Source organism: Perna viridis, chromosome 14, assembly GCF_037379345.1.
Source record: "Perna viridis isolate PV_CMFRI_1.1 ecotype Kerala chromosome 14, ASM3737934v1, whole genome shotgun sequence".
Taxonomy (NCBI): Eukaryota; Metazoa; Mollusca; class Bivalvia; order Mytilida; family Mytilidae; genus Perna; species Perna viridis.
Genome location: NC_142458.1, coordinates 14027246 through 14050625, shown reverse-complemented (window position 1 = coordinate 14050625; position 23380 = coordinate 14027246). Strand labels below are relative to the sequence as shown.

Genomic DNA, 23380 nt, shown 5'->3' with positions numbered 1-23380 from the left:
TAGGTTAAGTACTTGAAACAAAATATGTTATAATCCAACAAAATCAAAAGAATCTTATTCAAGATTATTATCCTGATTCATAGGGTTGTCTAGTATTTCTGGTAACAGATTTGCACCACAAATCATCGACTACACTTTTGATGTTCATAAACGTCTTCCCAGGAGCGGGAACTTGGTAGAATTATCCCACTTCTGACGCTCCGGTATTTTTTGCCAATACATAGGAAGATGATAAAGAATTTGAAATGTCACATTGTTTCTATATTAATATGTTTCCTCAGTAAGCATGTTCTTGCCATGAGATGAGATGAGAGAGTTTTTTTTTACAAATATGTGATATGTGTGACGTAGTTCTGGATTCGATGTGGTTTCTTGGAAGTTTAAACACGTGACTTTTATACTTTCATCTGTTTGAAGTAACAAATCAAAGTTACCTCTTATATAATTGTCTGAAGTTATTTTCTACTACTTGCCCTGTTTTTCATTCTATATTTATTTATGCAATAGTATTAACCAAAAGAAGAAGCAAAAACAAACCTTTCATGTTTGCAGTGTTTTCATATTTAAGTACTAAGATCAGTGAAACTACAGCTAGAATAGTTACATGTAGAATCACTAGGATTTCTGTAGGTTTACTCATTATAAATAGATAGTGCATGAGTGCATTACAATGAAAAATGAATTAACGAGCACCATGCTTATGTACATTTTTATTAACCGAAATTGAGTTTTCTTATAAGTACTTCGAATATGATCAGTTTTTTATGCTACTTGATTCTTAAAGTCCCAGTCCTCTGAAGAATCTGTAAAGGAAGAAAAGTTTTTTTTTCAAGTTTCCAAACAACTTAAAATTTTCAGAATGTTAAATGTTTATACAGAAACCGAAAATACTTGTATCTAAGGTTGGGGAAAATGAAGTTAGTCAAAATGTTTGAGTTGAATGGTGGAAAAATATTGCAGTGCTTCTTCACTGCATACCACTAAACAACCATTCTATTTTATTTCTCACTTTGCAAACCTAAATAATTATGTCGTTCGTGTGATATACGGAAAACATTGACACTACGTAAGTGGGAATCTCTGTAAGAATCAGACAGAAGGTAAAACATGGCTTGAAAACCCCACCATTTTGAAAGTAATTTGGACTTTTTGCATCATCAGAATTAATGAAGTAGGAGATTTTCCATATTATCTTGGTAAATTCAAGATGGCAGCCATATATCGGCCATCTTGGATTTTACACAAAAAAATTTTGCAGTTTTTAGTTTCACATAGAGTCATACCCAATGCACTATAAATTATTAGTAAGTGCTGAAATCACTTTTGGACGATTTTATCCTTTCTTTAATCCCCGCGGAAAGGCAGTAATATCAAACGTCTCGTATGTTCATCTGCTCGTCAGTGCTCCGTTCTTTGATGTGTTATTATTTACTCCTATTGAGGGTTTGCATTTTAAAATTGAGGAAACTTGTAAGAGATATTTTTAAGTTCTCATATGACGGAAGGATCATTATTTTTGCAAACATTACAATACGTTATATTAACGATTTATTTTGCAAATTAACAAATGTGCAAAGGCAATTGAACGAAATCATCCAATAAGCCACTTTTCGAAGTCTAACCAGCTGTCATATGTGGTTCTGAGCGTTAAATAGTTTTGTTATAAAAAGTTAACATAAGATAAAGTATTTTCAGTTCAAAAAAATTCAAAATTTTACCCATATGCTTATAGTTAAGTAGTACGTCTTAACTGGCTTTTATTTTTTTTATCTCAAAAGGGGAACACCCAAATGAAAAAAAGAAACTGGTTACGTGGTTAAGTCAGGAACCTCACGGAAAGTGGCACTCATTTTTAACTGTGTATCCTTTAGTTTAAACGTCAGTTAAAACACGAGTTTGTATCTGCGTTCGTTGTATCAAATAATGAACAAAACATTGTCTTGAAGCAACATATGTAATGATTTTTTTTAATTATTATTATAACATATTATCCATTGTCATTTTCTACATTGATGTGACGCAATATTTGCGTTTATTTTTATTTATCATATTTGTATGCTCATATATTATAATTTTAGGAGTCTTTCTAGTTCAGAGCTTGATGCACTAAAGGATGATTTCGTGAGCGACACTCTGAACAATAAGGAACTCGAATTCCTTAAACATAAATATGGCCCAGTGACACCGGACAGTTCTATAAAATACCAAAGAAGTCTAAGTGGGACAAACATGAAAGATGAATCAGATATAGAGATTCCAGGAATACATTTAGGGTCAATTGCTGACAGAAAACAAAACATTATGACCACAGTTCACAAGGAACAAGGTCTGAAGATGAAGTTCCCAGACCCTCCACCGAGCTTTTTACTTCCACGTTGTTTGAACACAACACGAACGACTGTATCAACTTCTCAGACTGTAACAAAACATTCAGTTGAGACAAACACAGTTAGGCAGATTCCTAAAAGCATTGCTATAGATACTTGTTTGTTAAAATCTGTAAATCTTTCTCCTCAGGGGAGTAGTCAGTCTGGATCGTCTCAATCTGTTAGATTATCTCCGCAGACTAGCACAACACATCGCTTTCTTTTGATTCTGCTCAGTGTAGTTTACAACAGTATCTCGCTCCAATACCTGTCACACATATACTTCCTGCCAAAAACAATTTGTCTGCAAGTGCAGAAATAGTGACTCCAAAAACTGCTAGAAAACAATTTTTTGCAGCTGATATTCCGACTGAATCAAACATCCATAAACCATGGCCCACAAGAAGTCGGAGTCATGAAAGTGTTTCTAAGCGAGAAAGAGAAGTCATCGTAAGTGCCGAAACAAATTTGAAAAAAGACGCTTTAGATTCTACATTGGTTTCCGGTGACCAAGTAGACGAATATATAAACTTGTCTGCTGAAATGGATAATCAAATAGAAGAACCACAAACAACAACTAAAGAAACAAAATTAGAAAAGAAAAAACAACGAAAAGCTGTTAAACGTTCAGTCAGTTTGGACAGTTCAGCTAAAAACACGATTGCTAAAGCTGGTGTTTCCGTCATGTCTCCGGCAGCTCCGTCAGCACTCTCCCCGTCTGAATTATTTACAGCAGTTAAACGTAAATTTAAACCAAATGTGAAAAGGTTATCGTCTGTGTCAGAAAGAGAATTACATTCAGTTAGAACATCGGACTCTAAGTTATCCTCTATCGTACCTAAAGCGGGTTCAACTCAGGAAATGCGGAATACGTTTTAACCTCCCCTCTCAGGATTACCTCCTAAGTCACTATTCATTCCTCCTCCAACGCCTCCAATTTCTGCCATGCAGAGAAAGGCATTGCCAGTGGTATGTAAATACTGTCTATGAATAAGAACATTTTTATTAAATGATACTGACCAATGAAAAACAACAAGAAAAAAAGTCAATATAATTTTTATGATTTATGAATTGAATGCGTTCAGATCTGCAATTTCTTTTGTATTAACAATTGAATATAAATGAATTTGGTTTTGTTTTTAAATATGTACGTATCATTATCATCAAACAATGATTTTATGTAATTGTAGTTTTGAATCTAATATTACTGAAGTATAAATGATTATTGGAGAATACAATATATAATGAAGAAAATACGTCATTAGATTTCCCCAATTTCTAGACGAATTTCATTTATTCTAAAAATTTATTGAAAGAGTAATCAAGGGATCCAAGGTTGTCCATAGGCAAAGGCTAGACATGGAAAACACACTCAGAGAAAGTCCAGTTTTATAGTTATCACATCCATCAGAGACCTTAAATTGGATTAAATTCAGTATGATTTATAAAACTCCTCTTCCTTTTGTTTTATTGACATTTTTCTTGTCAAGATGATATTTACAGTTTTATCACGATGTCTAATTGAAATAACGCCTTGTTTTCTTTTTGACAGATAACAGGCGACAGTGCTGTTTGCAGAAGGTCACGTGATGACAAAAAGAATAAGACAAAAAAGAAACAAAGATCGAAATCGGCAGAAAGGGCGCGAACAGGTCCATCCTTCCTAGAACAACCAATAGTGAAACAAGGTATAATACCCCCGTCACAGCTGCTTGCATTTGAGACTTCTGTATAGCACCGATACACGTTATGTTTTTGTTTTTTTTCACACTGTTATAGTTTATATACTAGTATGTAATTTGTGGTATAGTGATTGATTGCTTGTACAATGGGAAAAAGACATACTGGAAATTGTTCCAGTAGCTTCTTGATGCTCAAGTAGTGCTCTTGAAAATTTTTTTAATTAATATTACCTTTATAATGGAGGTTCGTTCAAAATCAGGAAAATTTCTCTAAAATATCATTTTTGTAAAATTATTAAGATATGAAAATTAATCAGTTAATAAAATCATAAGATGAAACCAGATAATAGTTTTGTCACACTGATTCGATTATCTAAACAATTTAATTTTTATAACTAATGTTTTACAAACTATTTAGAATGAAAACAAAAAAGGGTTTTTTTTTCAAATACACTCCAAATGGATAGTTATTTTATACTGTAAGAAAATGCCTTCTGTCTAATTTTCAGTATAAAATGTTGCAAGTATTAATTATATTAGCAAAGTTTTGACATTTTAAACCATATTTCTATAGTTTTACTGATCACAGTTATTTTATTATACCGTAATGGCGTACTTAACTATCGGTCTTTTAAAGAATCAGGCAGTTGGTGAAACATGATATGGAAGAACCCATTATTTTGATAGTGTATTTTTACTATTTGAACCATCAGAATTATGGAAATAACATCTAAGGGCAGATAACTCTGTTATAAAACCTTATTTTTCTAGCATTCTATTGAAAAATGTTGGAGCAAATCAAGTGACACAGAGATCAAATACGGACTTTTCAAATAGAGAAATCATCCTTGAGTGATATCATATGGTCAGATATGAGGGGATTTGACATTCGTGTTTCTGATTTTTCTCATTTTGCCTGATTCTTATAAACACTTACACTTAACTGTTCATTGTAATATTTGAAGATGTTCTGTTTATTTATTAATGAAGTTCTCTTGTTGAAGTGTTATTTTTGTTGTTTTTTTTTTCACGTTGTCTTTCACTGTGTAACCGTCTTGTTGTATCCGTCGTGTTTTCATGTATTTTTATAAATTTTAATTTTGTATTTTCAATGACAATGAGTCGGTAGGGGAGTTATTATAATATAATTTAGTAAAAGTCCGTATTTGACATTGTTTACTTTATTTTTCCCCAAAGAAATATAACTATCTATATTAGAACATTTTGTGTCAATAAAACCTTGTAACATGTGGTACAGTTTCCTTATAAAACGTAATATATGTTATCGTGATTTCTAAAACTGTTAGATTTTATTTTGCGTTTTAATATGGGATTAAGAGCATTGGAAAATTATCTTTTATTTGTTTTGCGTTTATTCACATTAAACAAATGAAATGCTCTTCTTACGAGTTTGCAATAAATATGTAATTTGAAATGGGTATACGCTGAATTGCTCACGACTATTAAAAAGCGTTCTATCAGAACAAAATTTGGCTGACTCTATCTCTGTTGTTATTCCAGGTCTGCTTGATGGTAAATCGTCTTTTGCCTTCCACTTTGTCAAAAAAAAAATTTGCTAGGGCAACAAAATCTTACTGTGTAGGATTTTGGTTTATTTAGAATTATAAAAAAGAAACATTTTTTCTTAAAATAATATAAAGATATTAGTATAAAAAATAACGAAATCATAAAGTATATTTAAACAAATCTCTTATTACGAATTTCGCTTATTTCGTGATAAGTTAATAAGAGATGTTAAAAAAAATAGTATCATTACTTTTCATATATATTCTAATTGAATAGTCAACATTTGAGCAGTTTTAAACGAAGAGCATACTATGTTTCGGAGAGACTGTAGACATATTTTATATACAGGAAATGAAAGAAGTTGTATATTAAGGCATATTTTATATTTCAACTTTTCAAGCTTAAATTGATGAAATAAAACCCTCAATCATCCTCGTTTGTTAGTATTTCATGCATCTATGCTGTTAAGTGTCCACCGACAAGATATAAACTAGCAAGCTTCGAAACAGCGTCTGACGTTGGAAATTCACTCTAGGCGCTCTGAAAATGCAAGTATCTTGGAAGTCGGGAAAATAGAATGATTTTATGAGATGTACTCCGGTTGATTTTACTTTTGTCAGAGAATGTCGAAAGGTTTGTCTGCAGCGGTTAATAAGGCAGGAAACAAACGACTGCCCCTGGGTTGGGGTTGATAAACTTGAGTTTTTGTACGTCATTGTGAACAAAATACAGTATCGACCATCATAAATCCAGCAAACAGAAAACAACGACCACACAATAGATAGTACTTTTAGTTATATGGCAGCAAAAATGAGGCTGCACGGAGCGTCGTCGATGGTGACCTTAGGTACACGAAAATATATCTCTTTGAAATTGAAAATTGAAAATACTGGAAAATAAAAGAGTGGATTGATCTTTTTATTGTTTCATACAAAGTTTTAAAAATAAGGGTAATAACTTCAGTAAAATTGTTGATCTCTTTAGGATTGTAAAACGACGTGTCATACACCAAAGGAAGACTGTGATGTTTGTAGAGGTTGTGACTTGAACTGTTAATGAATTAGGGTAAAATTTTATCATGTGTCAAACGTTTAACTGCAATACAAATTTTGGGATTTATCAAGCCCTACACGTTTCTACTGATGAGAGTTTTGACCTCTGTGGTTATATCGAACTGCTCCGGATCATTGCAAGGTATTTTATAGCTTCTAGCAAGACACTTAAATCTTTGCATTTGCGAGTTCCGGCATAAGATATATCAACTTTAATTATTGATCAGTCGCCTTCAAATTGACTTTATTATATTGCTTGATATAAAAACAAAATGTTGGTATGTGGTTGCGTTAAACAAAGTGACAATGGCGGACATTTCACAAGTTGGGCAAAAGAAAATGCATTAAAGCCTCTGGAATCAATTAAAATATTTTGCCAATTAATGTACATTGTAAGTCCATGTTTAGCAAGCAAGTTATGAGTTGCGGTTATAGACAGACCAATTAACCGGTTATAGTTTACAGCAAGAAATATTGTAATTTTGAATGACATAAACAACAGAATCTGGTTTCAAACTTTAATTTATTTCCATAAAATTTAGATGTCAGCATACATCTCGCATATTATGTGCAAGCGTATAAATGATGAATTGCAACTCCCATTGTGACCGTACCAATCATACGAACTCCTTCTGTGTAAATCTGTACAGAAGTCATTATTATTCGGTTCATTAAAACCCCAAAAATGTTCAGTTATGTTGTCACCGTTGATGAATTTCCAAATTCCGTCAGTTTTCACTACACCTAACCAGATATAAGTTCTGTCATTTTGGCAAACATCCAATAAACCTTCTAAAGATAAAACATTTTTATTTTGAAAATTGTATCTTTTATGGTGGGAAGACGCACCAGTGAGTATTAACTTGGTGGGAAGACGTACCAGTTAGTATTAACTTGGTGGGAAGACGCACCAGTTAGTATTAACTTGGTGGGAAGACGCACCAGTGAGTATTAGCTTGGTGGGAAGACGCACCAGTGAGTATTTACTTGGTGGGAAGACGCACCAGTTAGTAATAACTTGGTGGGAAGACGCACCAGTGAGTATTAACTTGGTGGGAAGACGCACCAGTTAGTATTAACTTGGTGGGAAGACGCACCAATTAGTATTAACTTGGTGGGAAGACGCACCAGTGAGTATTAACTTGGTGGGAAGACGCACCAGTGAGTATTTACTTGGTGGGACGACGCACCAGTTACCCATAAAAAACAGGATTTGTAATAACATTGGACACATTTAAGAGGCTGTTCATGTAAAGATCAGGCAGATGCTATGGTACGGTATGGTACGGGTGGCACGGGGTAAATTTTGTCAAACTGACTTTTTTGTTCCAATAAAATGTAAATTTCATATGTATATCAAATAGAGTTTGTTCTAAATCGACAATGGATTGTTCAGAAAAGCAATTTTAAGTTCCCTATATAGCTAACAGAAGAAACCAAAGTTTGCTCAATGAATTTCAATGCTTTCTTGGTAATTTATTTCTCTTTAATTATTGAAGTTGAATGTAGTTAAAAATCAACATTACATTTTGAGAAATTGGTGAGAATTTGATGAAAGGGAGACACTGTATGAGTCATCATGAGTTAGCCATAAACAAAAAATCTAATCATCCCTTCCGATGGGTGCTGAGAAATCTACAAAGGCGAAAGAAAAAATAAAAAACACAGAAAGCTGGGAAGGGGAGACATTGTACGAATCATCATGCTTATGTCATATACAAAATATCTAATCATTCACTCTAGTAGAAGCCAAGAAATGTGTGACGGAATTATTTGTTATAGATGAAATGACAACTCCATTACTATATAGCCACACTTTTCAAGCAGGGGATATATAAAGCTTCATCTCTGTAATTTAAAGGCACTTTAATTAGTGGGGATAAATGGTATAATGTTAAGAATGAAAAAAGTGGATTATGTTTTTCAATGAAAGGTTACTCCTTCAAACACGTGTACAGCATATCGAAATTTAAAGTATTCATATGACTGGTACTTTTGCATTCATTGGACATTTACATTTTGTAGGGTATTTGAATTCGTTGCTTGTTAAATTGACATTAATTTGTATCCCATCAACAAAAGTCCCTCAATGGAATTCCTAGATGATATCAAGCGAGATGTTTTACTCACAGTTTTAATCTATGTTTGATGTTCAATAATTATATATACATATATCAATAGAAAGTGTTGTTACCGTTATAGCTAAGGGTATCAAGCACACAGCGGATTAAGTCTTGCTCTTCTCTTGAATTTATCATCACAATGGTACCGTTTAAATCTTGGCAAAATTTCTGAAATTTAATCGTTGTTTGGTAATCTTAGGGTTCACATTTTACTTCATCATTTTACCGGTGTATTTACATTTGTAATGTTCTGTAATATATGTTTGGGTACGATATTTCAACGTCAAAAATCGTTTTCACGTATTAGATTAGTTTTATGATAATGCCCTTTTAAAAGTTTCTTTTGGGTTATGAACCTCACAATGCAATAACATTTCTCTGAATGGTTATATATCATCACTTAGTATGTACAAATTCATAATCATTTGATTCTGAAATATAGTGTATCATTATAATTTGAGGTAGGAACAGCCTACAACCGAGCAACGCTCTGATACATTTGTTTTTACATTTTTTCAGTCATTGAAAAAAGGACGACAGATAAACGGGGCGAGATGTGATAAGTAAACGATTGTCCATTAAAGGAAAAAAAACTATTGAGCATACTGGATCAAGATATTGTAAACAATATTTGAAAAAAAATTTTTGTTGAAGAACCGCAGATTTTAATTTTAAATCAGTATAAAGGCTACATTCACCTTGCTTTCTCTTCCCTGGCCCATGTCTGTTGGCCTATACGATACCTATTTCCAATTTCAATTCAATGAATACAGCAAAAATAAACTGTGGAATCCACAGGTACCTGGCCATGATGCATAATCGTTACTATTAGGAAAACTTGGTATGATGTGGAAGATCTAATAATCTAAATTTCTCATTTGAAAGTGGCATTAAATGGTTATTCATATAATATTCATTGTTGATTACGCCTGGTGGTTACTATTTACTATGAACTGTAGTTAGTATAATGGAAGATACCCTACCTTAGATTCATCATATGAAAGCTGAAAACCACTGACGAAGTATTTAGAAGAACCATATGAGAAGCTGAAATTACCAGGGAAGCAAAAAGGGACACCTGCAAAATACAAAGATTGCTTATAAGGATGTAGACCCGGGGTAAGTGATACAACTGTTACAAATCATTGGAAAGTTTGTATTCAGAATTTTACATCAATCTCATGTAAGCATCAAATTAACTTTGACTGATTTTATTCTGTTTCAAACGAAAGCTTCATATGCTTTTGTGAAATTGAATTTGATACAAACATATCACTGATTTGAAGAATTATGTCCCTTACCCTAGGTCTACCTCCTTAAACGCTTGTTGGAGGTAAATACTTTATTTCTTATCAAAGGATACCATTCACTCTATATGAGTTTCGCGCACTTGAAGAAAGAAATTGAAATTGACAAAACATACCGTCATATTCATGTCATAATGGTAATATACTTTAAAAGCAAGACAGTATCGAAGCGAAAACGTTCGAGTATGAAATTTCTTTGGTTGATATCTAAATTTAGGAATAGTTCTTTGAAATTATGAATTAAACAACAGTGAACACGGTAACCAAATCTAAAAATAGTACAAAACCTTTCAAATTAGTTGTTCAAAAGTTTTGTACTTGTTATCGAGGAGTTGACTGTACAAGCACTGAACACGACAATCTCTCAACATTCTTAAATGTGGCATCATTCAGTAGGAAGAAGTGTTCTGGCAAGTGATATTACAGATAGACAGTCAGACACAAAGTTATTCAACGAGCGACAATGACAATCCCTATAACATCACCTAATCTACACTATTTTTGTATCATTTATATTTCCTTGTCCAAGTTTTATAACTTACAGAAAGGATTTGGGTCACTTCATTTCAGATTTGTCCAAGTTTTATGACCTTCAGGTAGGGGTTAAGTCACTACAATATCAGATTTGTCCAAATTCTATAACTTACAGATTGCAAATTCAAATTTGTCCAAGTATTATAACTTACAAATTGAATTTGGGCCACTCCATTTTAGATCATGTTTACAAACTGTGTTTTTCACGCCACAAAGATTATGATTCTTATCACAGGAGAAAGTTGCACTTTGTCCAACTGACATTCCTTCGTAGGTAGCGTTTCCATTCATGAAGTTTGCAATTTCTGGACATTTATCTAAAAAAAATAATGACTCATTTATATAAAACTCTTCGGCATTTATAGGAAACATAAACTGTTTGAAGAAACTTTATTATCTAAAATTGTCTTTTTGATATCATATGAAGCCGACGTATCAGGCGAATAAAAAAGATTACACATAAAACCTGACGATAAGCGAAACAAAACAAAGTCATGGTATATTCGTGAAGGTAAAAAAATAATTAAATCAGATCGGCCTTACCTCTGTTACAAATATCTTTATTTTTCTCTTGTTGATATCTATATCTACTGCACGCTGGTGGTTTATATCGTCTTATCCATGTCCTTGGTTTATTAACTGGTACTTCGTGTTGTCTTTTCCATGTCCATGGTTTATAAACTGGTACTTCGTGTCGTCTTATCCATGTCCTGGATCTATATGCTGGTCCTATTCAATTGGTCAGTAATTTTCTATTTTTATTTAAGTATGCTTCACTATTATTTGGTTGGTACTTATTTTATCATCCTGTTGTTTGAGTGGTATTTTTGAAGTCATCGGGGAAAATATGTGGCTATCATACATATTAAGTCAAAAATGTATCAAAGTCTCCATGCAGACTTTGATACATGCTTAGAAAGCCTACATGTTTTTATTTTTGATGTTTTATTTAAATGCTTAGGAAAACAGAAAATAACATGTAGCTTTTCATAGAACTCTTGTTCGTAAGATATAAAGATATGTAGAATGCACTGTAGAATTTAAAATTAAGATAACTCTGTAAATGAAAATAAAATACAATTGATTTTCAATGTGAATTATCTCCTAAGAGCAGACAGATTGGAATGAATAATTATGCATTTCATCACAAAGACATATAAAGCAACTTCATAACAAAAATAAAAATGCGTAGCCTTTTTCGGGATGTATTACATTTTTCAGAATTTTCATTATTCTTACATAGACTTCTACTTTACTTGTTACCTGAAAAAGTGTTTTGGTCGTTTATAAGTAATTTGAACTACCTGAACAATCTATAATTTGTACTTATTGTGACAATCCTTTTATTTTGGCAATTTGTCTAATTTGGCTAATTTTAATGGACCTTTTGGAATTGACAGGTGTTATTAGAATTATCATGAGTTGGCATGTGCCGTTCAAAAAGTACTAGGACTTATGTTAGTCTGGTTAATTAAGTATAGTCTAATTTTTGTTTTAGATTCAAAATGTTAAAGGAGTACCACATATGATAAATCTGTCGTCAACAACTGACAATCCTTCTAGAAGAAGGTAACGCATAGGTTCAACTTCAACCCTGGTAAACTATCAAATACAAACAGGAAAACTGATTTGTTCAACGTGTCATAGTTTTCCTTTCCTCTTTCGTCTACTCCGGACTTGACTTTTTATAAGCAACTCGGCGGGTGTCGCTTATCCTACCGGTATACCTGGTCCATGCTACCAGTTTTGAGTGGAGTACGAGTTGCTCATTTGCTTTTGTTACTTTGTATGTATTATTTTATTACTTTATGGTCTTTGTTGTGTGTGTCTGGTCTTTGTCCCTGGATTACATTCTTTTGATTTCTGTTAGAATCTGGATTCCCATGATTACTCTTGAATATAAATTTAGAACATTTTTCTGATGTTTTCACTATGATGAGTACGTACTGGGTCGTTAGGTATAATACATTAATTCGAGTTCAATATCATATATTCGCATTATGTTTAACAATAACTAAAGAAATGACAGTTACAATGTATCTTAACAAGCAATACTTTCACATGTACCCAAGCACGATACAAGTGTTATAATAAATTATAAGCAAAATTAACATATTTACCATAATTTCTGGCTCCAATGCCAACGGCAAGCACTAACAGTGTAAATTTCCACATCGTTTGTCCTTGTGATCTACCTGGCAAACCCTCTGATTCTTATACATTTTGAACTGAGAAATATGTAAAAAAAATGTCCAAAAAGATGTTTGTTTTGAGTACATCTGTTGAAAAAAAAAACATTTATGCAGTAAACACATATGTTGCATCATAACATAGTGTGCAGTTTCGATTAAAACATAAATAGCATAACAATCTTAAAATTTCTAGTAAACCAGTAAAAGGGTAAATTCCATCAATTCTACGTGTCATATTAAAATCTTTAACAATGGATAGAAAATCTAAGGCATTTCGGGTTCTAGCAATGTAAGAATGTTAATTTCTGAAAAGTTTGCAAACCCTTTCAACCTGTGTACATGTAACTCAAGTAACATAAGATAAAACCATGCAAAGCAACTGTGTGACATCACATCGTTATTCAAGATCATTCAATTTTCCGTCAGAGCCGGAAATAATTGAATCACTTTCTACACATTACGCGTATTAAGTAAGTAGCGTTAGTCAGGGTTTACAGACGATGTCGGTCGAATATTTGTATCTCAATGCCAATATATGTTGAATATTGGTATCATAAGGGCAATATTTATTAATATTTGTTGAAAATTGGAATCTTCAGGCCAATATTTGTTGAATATTGGTACCCTTAGGGCATTATTTGTTGAACATATATACCCTAATGGCAACACTTAATTATTAAATATTGGTACCCCAAATGCAATATTTGTTGAATATTTGTACCCTTAAGGTAACATTTGTTGCAAATTGGGATGTAAGGGCAATACTTATTGAAAGTTGGTAGTCATCCCAAGAGCATATCGAAAGTTACCGTACCCAACTATTTATTGACTATATCTCACTGTCCTGTCCGAATTTTACGTTTTTCTGAAATCATTAAGAGGTTAAACCTTCACCTTAAGACTGGATAAAGTTTTGAAAGATTTGATATTGTTTTAAAAAAGAAGAGATTGAGTTTGAATTCTGCACCGGAATCCCTGTACCAGCAAAGAATGGATGTGATCTTATCCAAAATGGGAAAAACAAAGTCTCATAAACAGAGTCTGATGCGATTTTAACTTTTCGTCAATACAATTTTTTTTTTATGATATAATGATGTTCTAATGTCAAACAAGCATTCAATTAGAACAGATAACAAAAATACAGAACTTTGATTTTTGAGTACAGGCATTTTGGGTTACACATTTTAGACCTTTTGAAAACAGAAAATCGAATAAAATCATTTTTTTAATAAAGATTTTAAAATCATTAATCATAGCCAAACCATAATGTTTGTAAATGTGTACAAACTTTCAACTGGAAATAGCAAGTAATAATGAAGATATTGGCAAAATAGTATTTGGGTACCGGGAAAAGTTGGTACAGGTACGGATTACACATTTTAGACCATACCTGGTTCCCAGAATTGCAAATTAAATTCTTTTTATCCATGGAATTTTTAAATAAACATTAAGTAATTAGGCATTATGTGCATCAGATTTTAATTATATTTTTATATGAAAAAAGAGGTTTACAAATAAATATCATTACAAATTTATTTTTTTAAGAAAAAGATATACAAAATGAATTGTTTTATCTAAATGAAACATTTTACAGAACCAAAATTGAATATAAAATAACAAAGTTATAAAGTTTTGAGAATTGGGATTCTAATCACGAAATTGAGTTGTTTATTTGCCAAATTGACACTTAATGATATGCAAATAAGTGAATATGACATCACTAATGAGATAGGCGAACTCTCTTATGATCTGATCCGTGATCGTTCATAATATACACTGTAACCTTCTAGAGTAGATATCACAAAAATAATGTGTATCGACACTTTTGACTTTTGTGTCAGGCTTTTCATCTAAAACAAAGAATGCCATCTATTATTTGTATTCATTCAATTGTTGTATACATACCTGCTGGCATGTTAGATATCCTGAAATCGATGAAATTTACCAGTCAAAATTATAACATGGGCGCAGACATTTGTAAACAATTTGCTATGGAAATTAAATCTTGCGAGATTTGATCACGCACCTGTATATGGTTTCGTAATTATTTTTTTTTAATTTTGCATTTGGAATAATCACATCTTAGTTTAAATTTAAATAATCATTTGTTTAGTCTAATGACGGAAAAGTAAAGTAAAAAATAATTTTTTGATACAAAATAAGAATACGTAAACACGGTGACATTGATTCTGACATTGGCTGGCTGCAGCAGAGCGCACAAAATCGACGATGTTTCGTCCTGCGCGAGCCATTCGAGTACTGTTGAGGCTTCAAAGAAAAAATAACAACAACATTAGAGCACTAGCTTCCAAATTATGCTTCTACAGTGGAAGGTACTCGAGTAGAAAAAATAACAATCACCAGACAAGAACTTCATTTTACTAAAATAAAAAAGAAATATTAGCATAGATTTATTTTAAAGGCATTTTTGGATGTAGGATTGCACAATGCTCACATACATTTATTTTTATCAATGGCATGCACAAATGTGAATATGTACCAACTGAATCATGTTCAGTTATGGTTGGATTACCTACTGTTTTTAGGAAGGATCTGGGTATTTTACTGTACTCTATCTTCATTAGTAATATGTGTACATGTATACACTCCTTGAGATGATCACGTTTCCCATTCAGGAGTTTATGCATCGTTTAACGTGCGTTTACACATCGTATTGTAAGCGCACGATAGAAGCGTTCGTTTAAATGCACACTAGGAGCGTACGTTTAAACGTACCTTAGAAGTGTTCATTTAAACGCATGATTCGAGCGTTCGTTTATTTTTGTACTTTGATTAACTGTTATTTTATATTTTTTGCTATTTGTCCTTACCTCTCTCTTGCAATTGAATGGTTTAACCACAGTTCACCTCTAACACCCCTTTATCATCATGTTAAGTTCGTTCTTTAATAAATTGATTCTTTGTCTTTTTGTAGACAACCACACCATAAAAATTCAAGACAACTTTTAGAGGTACACAAATTTGTCCTGAATAACAGATTTTATAGTACAGGTATTAAGTGTTTCTGAAATTTGGTTTCACATAAATCTTATTCTAGTTGCAGGAAAACTTACAAATGGAATGCTCTATCATTAATTTTTAAAGGGAGATAATTCTTATTTGTCAACTAATGTACATGTAGTTCCTAATGCATTATTTTTAATACCCCGACAGGGAATCGAACCCTGATCTACTGTCAAAACAGTTGTAATTGCCATTATACTACCAGGGTTATACAAATCTTTATTTTAACTTCTGATCTACATACATGTATTATTAAATTTGAAACTGGTTTATATTTGTATCTTTGATGAACCGTTCAATAATTATTACCATGGGTGAACCAGAAAAATGTAAATCTAGCTTACAATGGTCATAATTAATTTCAATCACATAACAAATATTGAAAAAAGCATTTGACCTCAGCTTCTGTTCCGTTGAATAGGAGAAAAAAAAAACTGCAGAAAGAATATTGCTAATGCTATATCTTATTTTGTACAACTATAAACTTTCCAAAATAATTGCTCACCGTTATCATTTTTATTTTTTTGTGGGCGGGATTTTTATTCAATTCACTTATGTACCTCTCATTCTGTCTTTCCGTCATCTAAATACATATTTTGAATCGTTTGATGATGCTAAGAATGGACTTTGTCAATAGTAGATCAAAGAATTCGCATTTCCTCTCAATCCGCTGAGAGGATTTATTGCAACTATCAAAAATACTTTATCATATGACACCATTGTGTTCTTCCTATTTATTTTTTCCATGTAAATAACTTTTGGTTTCTTTATAAAAAAATGTATACTAAGTCGTTTGTCAACTTTCACAATTTTTTATTGACATGATGAGAAACGCCTTAGAACATTAGAGAATTCGAAGTTCAGTCCGTCCATATACCCGGAAAAGTTTTTTGTTGTGAAAATCGGTTCATCCAAGATTCCATTGCTTCTAAGCATTCACCAAACTACAATAAAGTCATCAGTAAAAGAATTTCAGGTCCAAATTATAAAACATTAATTGTTAAATAAGCCCTCCTTACACTAAAGTTAACCCCTTATCAATTTATCTGAAAATCAATCTAATACATTCTTTTGTAGCACTAAACTATTCACTAAACTTTCAGTATAGAAAATGATAATGCGATCCAAGTGACAGCATTCTTTGACGGACAAACACGGAGACAGACAGACGGGTCAAAAACGTTATACCCCTGCAACTTAGTTTCGAGGGATATGAATACTACTAAGTAAATTACTTAACTAAAAACCAAGCTTATTTATGATTTATGTACAAGCAATATGCTACAAAATCTGTTAAAATTTAAAAAACGACCTACTAAATATTCATCTACTCATTTACTCATTTTTAGGAGCATCTCTGACGGTACGTCGAAAATGTGTGTGTGGGGGGTGGGGGGAGGTGGGGGTGGGGATAGAATTGAAGTTAAATACTCTTGCCATGGTAACCCACCGACATGTTAACAAATAAAAACAAGTTATTACAATTATAGAGGTTTTGCTTTTATGATTTTTTTTTTCATTTTTGTTTTGTTTCTTTGTAAATATATAAGTTTCTTCATAATTTGTATAGGTATTTTCTACGAATAATGGTGTTTTTTTAAACTTTCTTTCCATCTATCACATTGTTGTCAGTTCGTCTCTTGATCCTTTTGTTAAGCTTCAGACAAGCACGTGCACATATATTCGTTAAAATGTCTATGCAATCTTGCATTTAAGTTACACTAGCACAATATACTTGATTAAAATATGTGGCGCGAATCTTGATCTTATAGATAATTTAGTTAGATTTTATTTTTTATTTTTGTCTCCTAATTGTCACGGGAAGGTCCATTTAGCTTTCCGTATTTTTGGTTTTTTAGCCTTCCGTATTTTTGTCACGGGAAGGTCCATTTAGCTTTCCGTATGTTTGGTTTTAATTCAATTCATTAATCATTCATTACATCATCAGTTCATATTAACTGACGGACCAAATTTAAAAGTCAAACGCACCTTAATTTGAATGTACTCTTGCATGAAAAATATCACCTGTTTACTAACTGCCTGTCACACCTGTAGTCATTACATTGTATTGGCATACGTGAAACTGAATGGACTGTTTTGCAACAGTTCCCTGTATTTCCAGGTTAGTCAATTATAAATATAATAAATGTTCGGAATTATTTAATAGTTCAATACGAGAAATGTTAAGCTCGCTATTGTAATTTTATATTACAAAGTTGATTAATTGTATCTTCAGAATAAAAAATATACAGGACGACATTTTTCTTAATGCCACAAAATACCCGGCGACATAATTTTCTAGAAACTAAATCACTTATTCTAAATAACAAATTTGCAATATTGTGGAAATGCATAAAATAATTGCAATTGTGACAAGTGGGTACAAAAATTACCAAGTACCTGTATTGTTTGTTTGTGGTTTCTATTATGTACCACTGATCATGGTGTTTTAGACAATCAAATTTATTTGTTTCCTATTTCAGTTAATTTATTGATTTAAGTTGGTATTTTTTTTCCTGAAACGAAGTCAGAGTTCCGGTAAAGTAGTTAGTGTTTGTGCAGTATGCCTTTATTTAAGGAAAACCCGAGACCAGAAAACAATGGTTCTACTTTGGTTATAGATTGGTTACACTGGTTCTACTTTGGTTACAAATTGGTTACACTTATTATACTTTGATTATAGATTTGTTACATTGTTCATACTTTGGTAACAGATTGGGATTATATTGGTTACATATTTGTACATTGGTTCTTCACTTGTAATAAATTGCTTATACTAGTTACACTTTGGTAACAATTTGGTTACAATGACTGTACTTATTTTACAGATTGCTTACACTGGTTTTACAATGGTTCTACTTTGGTTACAGAATGATTAGACTAGTTCTACTTTGGTTACAGATTGATTAGACTGTTTCTACTTTGGTTTCAGATTGGTTACACTGGTTCTACTTTGGTTACAGATTGATTAGACTAGTTCTACTTTGTTAGTTCTTAGTTCTTAGTTTCAAAATGCTGGAATGTTTAATCGACAATATATTTGTCCAGTGTGGTGGACGTGTTTTTTTCAACAAACGGTCGGCATTCCAATGGGAACAAATTGTGCTCCTTTACTTGCTGACCTATTCCTTCACTCTTAGGAGGCTGACTTTATAGCTGATCTGATCAGAAAGAAAGAAAAAATATCGTTTGGCTAGATCCTTCAATTTCAGTTTCCGCTATATAGATGACGTATTATCTTTAAACAATCCTAATTTCGGGAATTTGATATGACCCAAAAGAACCTGAAATAAAGGATGCTACAGACACTGTGAAGTCAGCCTCATATCTTAATCTACACTTAGAAATCGATGGTAAAGGAAAACTATTGACCAAACTTTACGACAAACGTAATGACTTTTCATTCAGAATTGTCAACTGTCCTTTCATCTGTGGCAACATCCCTTCGGCTCCTGCGTATGCAGTGTTCATATCACAACTCATACTTATGCCAGAGCTTGCCGAAACTACGCAGACTTTTTGTATCGCGCTAGAACTCTAACAAATAGGCTTCTGGAACAGGGTTATGATGCTACAAGTTTGAAGTCATCACTACAGAAGTTTTATGGTCGTCATCATGAACTCGTGGATCGTTATGGTGTATCCATCAGCACCATGAAAACTGATTTATTCAACGGGTCATGATTTCCTTTCCTCGTTTGTCTACCTAGAACCTGACTTTTTATGAGCAACTCGGTGGGTGTTTCTAGAAAAGCAGAGGATGCTTACCCTACCGGTGCACCTGGTCCATGCTCCCAGTTTTCGTGGAGTCCGAGTTGCTCATTTACTTTGTTACTGTGTATGTATGATTTTAGTTACTGTATGTTCTTTGTTGTGTATGTCTGTTTTCCATAATTATCATAATTATGATTCAATTACACGGAAAGGCTCTCACGGAGAAAAAAAACTAAGGTCTTCATCGTAAAGGTTTGAGAAAAGAAGATAAACAGTGTCACAACAATTAATGGGACTCATTTGAAACCAACGTATAGAATTTAGTTTTGTTTTGTTTTTATATTTTCAATTCGGGGGACGTTTTAGTTAAGTTTTATTGAACGCCAAATAAAACCTTAATGTTTATCTACAAAATCATGCATGTCTATTTGTTACCTACAACTTTCGTTATAGTATAAATGCATCCACTATGTGAAATTAGTGTTTTACATGTAAGTAACATTAAAAATAATGAAGGAGTTTGGAGAAGTTGAAATATTTTTGAATGATTTTAAAGTGAGTGCACCTGATGTAACTCCCATTTTTTTTCGTGTGGGAGTTCTTATTGTAATAGCTTTAGTTTTTTCTTGTGTGTGGTGTCTTGTTGTCCTAGTGTTCGGTTTTTATGTGTAATCTTATTTTATTCGGTTGGCTACATTGTTTATGTAGATCGTATATTTGTTCCCTATGTTCACGTTCAGACCATGTTGTTTTGCTTGTAATGTATTTGTAACCCCTTTACGAAATGGGTCAGTTGTTGAAATGGGTATGGGCATTAAGCTACGAAAATTGACCAAAAAATATCTTTGTTGTAATAATATAAAGGTTGTTCATAACATAGTAAAATATAAGGAAAAATAATGATTTGTGGCATTATTTCATTATAATTTCGTCATAATGGTGTATAATTTGATGTCATTTAGCAAAACTGCTGGGAAGTGAAAATTTTGTTGTTTTTTAATAGTATTTTTTTTAAAAGTACTACATTTACGTAACCATACATATATTTGTTTCAAAATGTCTTAAGTGATCGGATATCAAGTAATAGTTTAAACTATATTTGATCTTTAAACGCCATTAAGAATCGTTTTTAATCGATCCATATTCGTAGTATCCGGAGAAGCAATTCCTCATCATTAGGTTAAGTACTTGAACCAATATATGTTATAATCCAACAAAATCAAAAGAATCTTATTCAAGATTATTATCCTGATTCATAGGGTTGTCTAGTATTTCTGGTAACAGATTTGCACCACAAATCATCGACTACACTTTTGATGTTCATAAACGTCTTCCCAGGAGCGGGAACTTGGTAGAATTATCCCACTTCTGACGCTCCGGTATTTTTTGCCAATACATAGGAAGATGATAAAGAATTTGAAATGTCACATTGTTTCTATATTAATATGTTTCCTCAGTAAGCATGTTCTTGCCATGAGATGAGATGAGAGAGTTTTTTTTTTTTACAAATATGTGATATGTGTGACGTAGTTCTGGATTCGATGTGGTTTCTTGGAAGTTTAAACACGTGACTTTTATACTTTCATCTGTTTGAAGTAAAAAATCAAAGTTACCTCTTATATAATTGTCTGAAGTTATTTTCTACTACTTGCCCTGTTTTTCATTCTATATTTATTGATGCAATAGTATTAACCAAAAGAAGAAGCAAAAACAAACCTTTCATGTTTGCAGTGTTTTCATATTTAAGTACTAAGAACAGTGAAACTACAGCTAGAATAGTTACATGTAGAATCACCAGGATTTCTGTAGGTTTACTCATTATAAATAGATAGTGCATGAGTGCATTACAATGAAAAATGAATTAACGAGCACCATGCTTATGTACATTTTTATTAACCGAAATTGAGTTTTCTTATAAGTACTTCGAATATGATCAGTTTTTTATGCTACTTGATTCTTAAAGTCCCAGTCCTCTGAAGAATCTGTAAAGGAAGAAAAGTTTTTTTTTTCAAGTTTCCAAACAACTTAAAATTTTCAGAATGTTAAATGTTTATACAGAAACCGAAAATACTTGTATCTAAGGTTGGGGAAAATGAAGTTAGTCAAAATGTTTGAGTTGAATGGTGGAAAAATATTGCAGTGCTTCTTCACTGCATACCACTAAACAACCATTCTATTTTATTTCTCAATTTGCAAACCTAAATAATTATGTCGTTCGTGTGATATACGGAAAACATTGACACTACGTAAGTGAGAATCTCTGTAAGAATCAGACAGAAGGTAAAACATGGCTTGAAAACCCCACCATTTTGAAAGTAATTTTGACCTTTTGCATCATCAGAATTAATGAAGTAGGAGATTTTCCATATTATCTTGGTAAATGCAAAATGGCAGCCATATATCGGCCATCTTGGATTTTACACAAAAATATTTTGCAGTTTTTAGTTTCACATAGAGTCATACCCAATGCACTATAAATTATTAGTAAGTGCTGAAATCACTTTTGGACGATTTTATCCTTTCTTTAATCCCCGCGGAAAGGCAGTAATATCAAACGTCTCGTATGTTCATCTGCTCGTCAGTGCTCCGTTCTTTGATATGTTATTATTTACTCCTATTGAGGGTTTGCATTTTAAAATTGAGGAAACTTGTAAGAGATATTTTTAAGTTCTCATATGACGGAAGGATCATTATTTTTGCAAACATTACAATACGTTATATTAACGATTTATTTTGCAAATTAACAAATGTGCAAAGGCAATTGAACGAAATCATCCAATAAGCCACTTTTCGATGTCTAACCAGCTCTATCCAGCTGTCATATGTGGTTCTGAGCGTTAAATAGTTTTGTTATAAAAAGTTAACATAAGATAAAGTATTTTCAGTTCAAAAAAATTCAAAATTTTACCCATATGCTTATAGTTAAGTAGTACGTCTTAACTGGCTTTTATTTTTTTTTATCTCAAAAGGGGAACACCCAAATGAAAAAAAGAAACTGGTTACGTGGTTAAGTCAGGAACCTCACGGAAAGTGGCACTCATTTTTAACTGTGTATCCTTTAGTTTGAACGTCAGTTAAAACACGAGTTTGTATCTGCGTTCGTTGTATCAAATAATGAACAAAACATTGTCTTGAAGCAACATATATAATGATTTTTTTTAATTATTATTATAACATATTATCCATTGTCATTTTCTGCTTCTTGATGTGACGCAATATTTGCGTTTATTTTTATTCATCATATTTGTATGCTCATATATTATAATTTTAGGAGTCTTTCTAGTTCAGAGCTTGATGCACTAAAGGATGATTTCGTGAGCGACACTCTGAACAATAAGGAACTCGAATTCCTTAAACATAAATATGGCCCTACGACACCGGACAGTTCTATAAAATACCAAAGAAGTCTAAGTGGGACAAACATGAAAGATGAATCAGATATAGAGATTCCAGGAATACATTTAGGGTCAATTGCTGACAGAAAACAAAACATTATGACCACAGTTCACAAGGAACAAGGTCTGAAGATGAAGTTCCCAGACCCTCCACCGAGCTTTTTACTTCCACGTTGTTTGAACACAACACGAACGACTGTATCAACTTCTCAGACTGTAACAAAACATTCAGTTGAGACAAACACAGTTAGGCAGATTCCTAAAAGCATTTCTATAGATACTTGTTTGTTAAAATCTGTAAATCTTTCTCCTCAGGGGAGTAGTCAGTCTGGATCGTCTCAATCTGTTAGATTATCTCCGCAGACTAGCACAACACATCGCTTTCTTTTGATTCTGCTCAGTGTAGTTTACAACAGTATCTCGCTCCAATACCTGTCACACATATACTTCCTGCCAAAAACAAT

The 23380-nt window shown here is 32.5% G+C and overlaps 2 protein-coding genes across 2 annotated transcripts; one reads left to right on the top strand and one right to left on the bottom strand.

The window, feature by feature from the left end:
- The first annotated feature begins 912 nt into the window (after positions 1–912).
- On the top strand, positions 913–4335 carry LOC148598311 (uncharacterized). The gene is made up of 4 exons (XM_088562166.1): positions 913–917; positions 2079–2448; positions 2571–3335; positions 3919–4335. Exons 1-3 carry the CDS (start codon positions 913–915, stop codon positions 3243–3245), a joined length of 1050 nt encoding a protein of 349 aa, XP_088418292.1. The 3' UTR covers positions 3246–3335; positions 3919–4335.
- Positions 4336–7131: 2796 nt separating this feature from the next.
- LOC148598310 (uncharacterized) lies at positions 7132–12813 on the bottom strand. Its single transcript, XM_088561702.1, has 6 exons — positions 12712–12813; positions 11135–11320; positions 10744–10908; positions 9734–9828; positions 8822–8918; positions 7132–7419 (listed from the first exon to the last, which is right to left on the bottom strand). The coding sequence occupies exons 1-6, from the start codon at positions 12764–12766 to the stop codon at positions 7166–7168; spliced, it is 852 nt and encodes a 283-aa protein (XP_088417828.1). The 5' UTR covers positions 12767–12813; the 3' UTR covers positions 7132–7165.
- Positions 12814–23380: the final 10567 nt, after the last annotated feature.

Coding starts and splice junctions, on each gene's coding strand:
- LOC148598311 (XM_088562166.1), top strand. Junction 2,449..2,570: donor ATTCAGTTGAGACAAACACA/GTTAGGCAGATT, acceptor TCCGCAGACTAG/CACAACACATCGCTTTCTTT.
- LOC148598310 (XM_088561702.1), bottom strand. CDS start 12,766: ATGTGGAAATTTACACTGTTAGTGCTTGCCGTTGGCATTGGAGCCAGA. Junction 11,321..12,711: donor CATTGGAGCCAGAAATTATG/GTAAATATGTTA, acceptor CCAATTGAATAG/GACCAGCATATAGATCCAGG. Junction 7,420..8,821: donor TGATACCCTTAGCTATAACG/GTAACAACACTT, acceptor TTTTATCTTTAG/AAGGTTTATTGGATGTTTGC.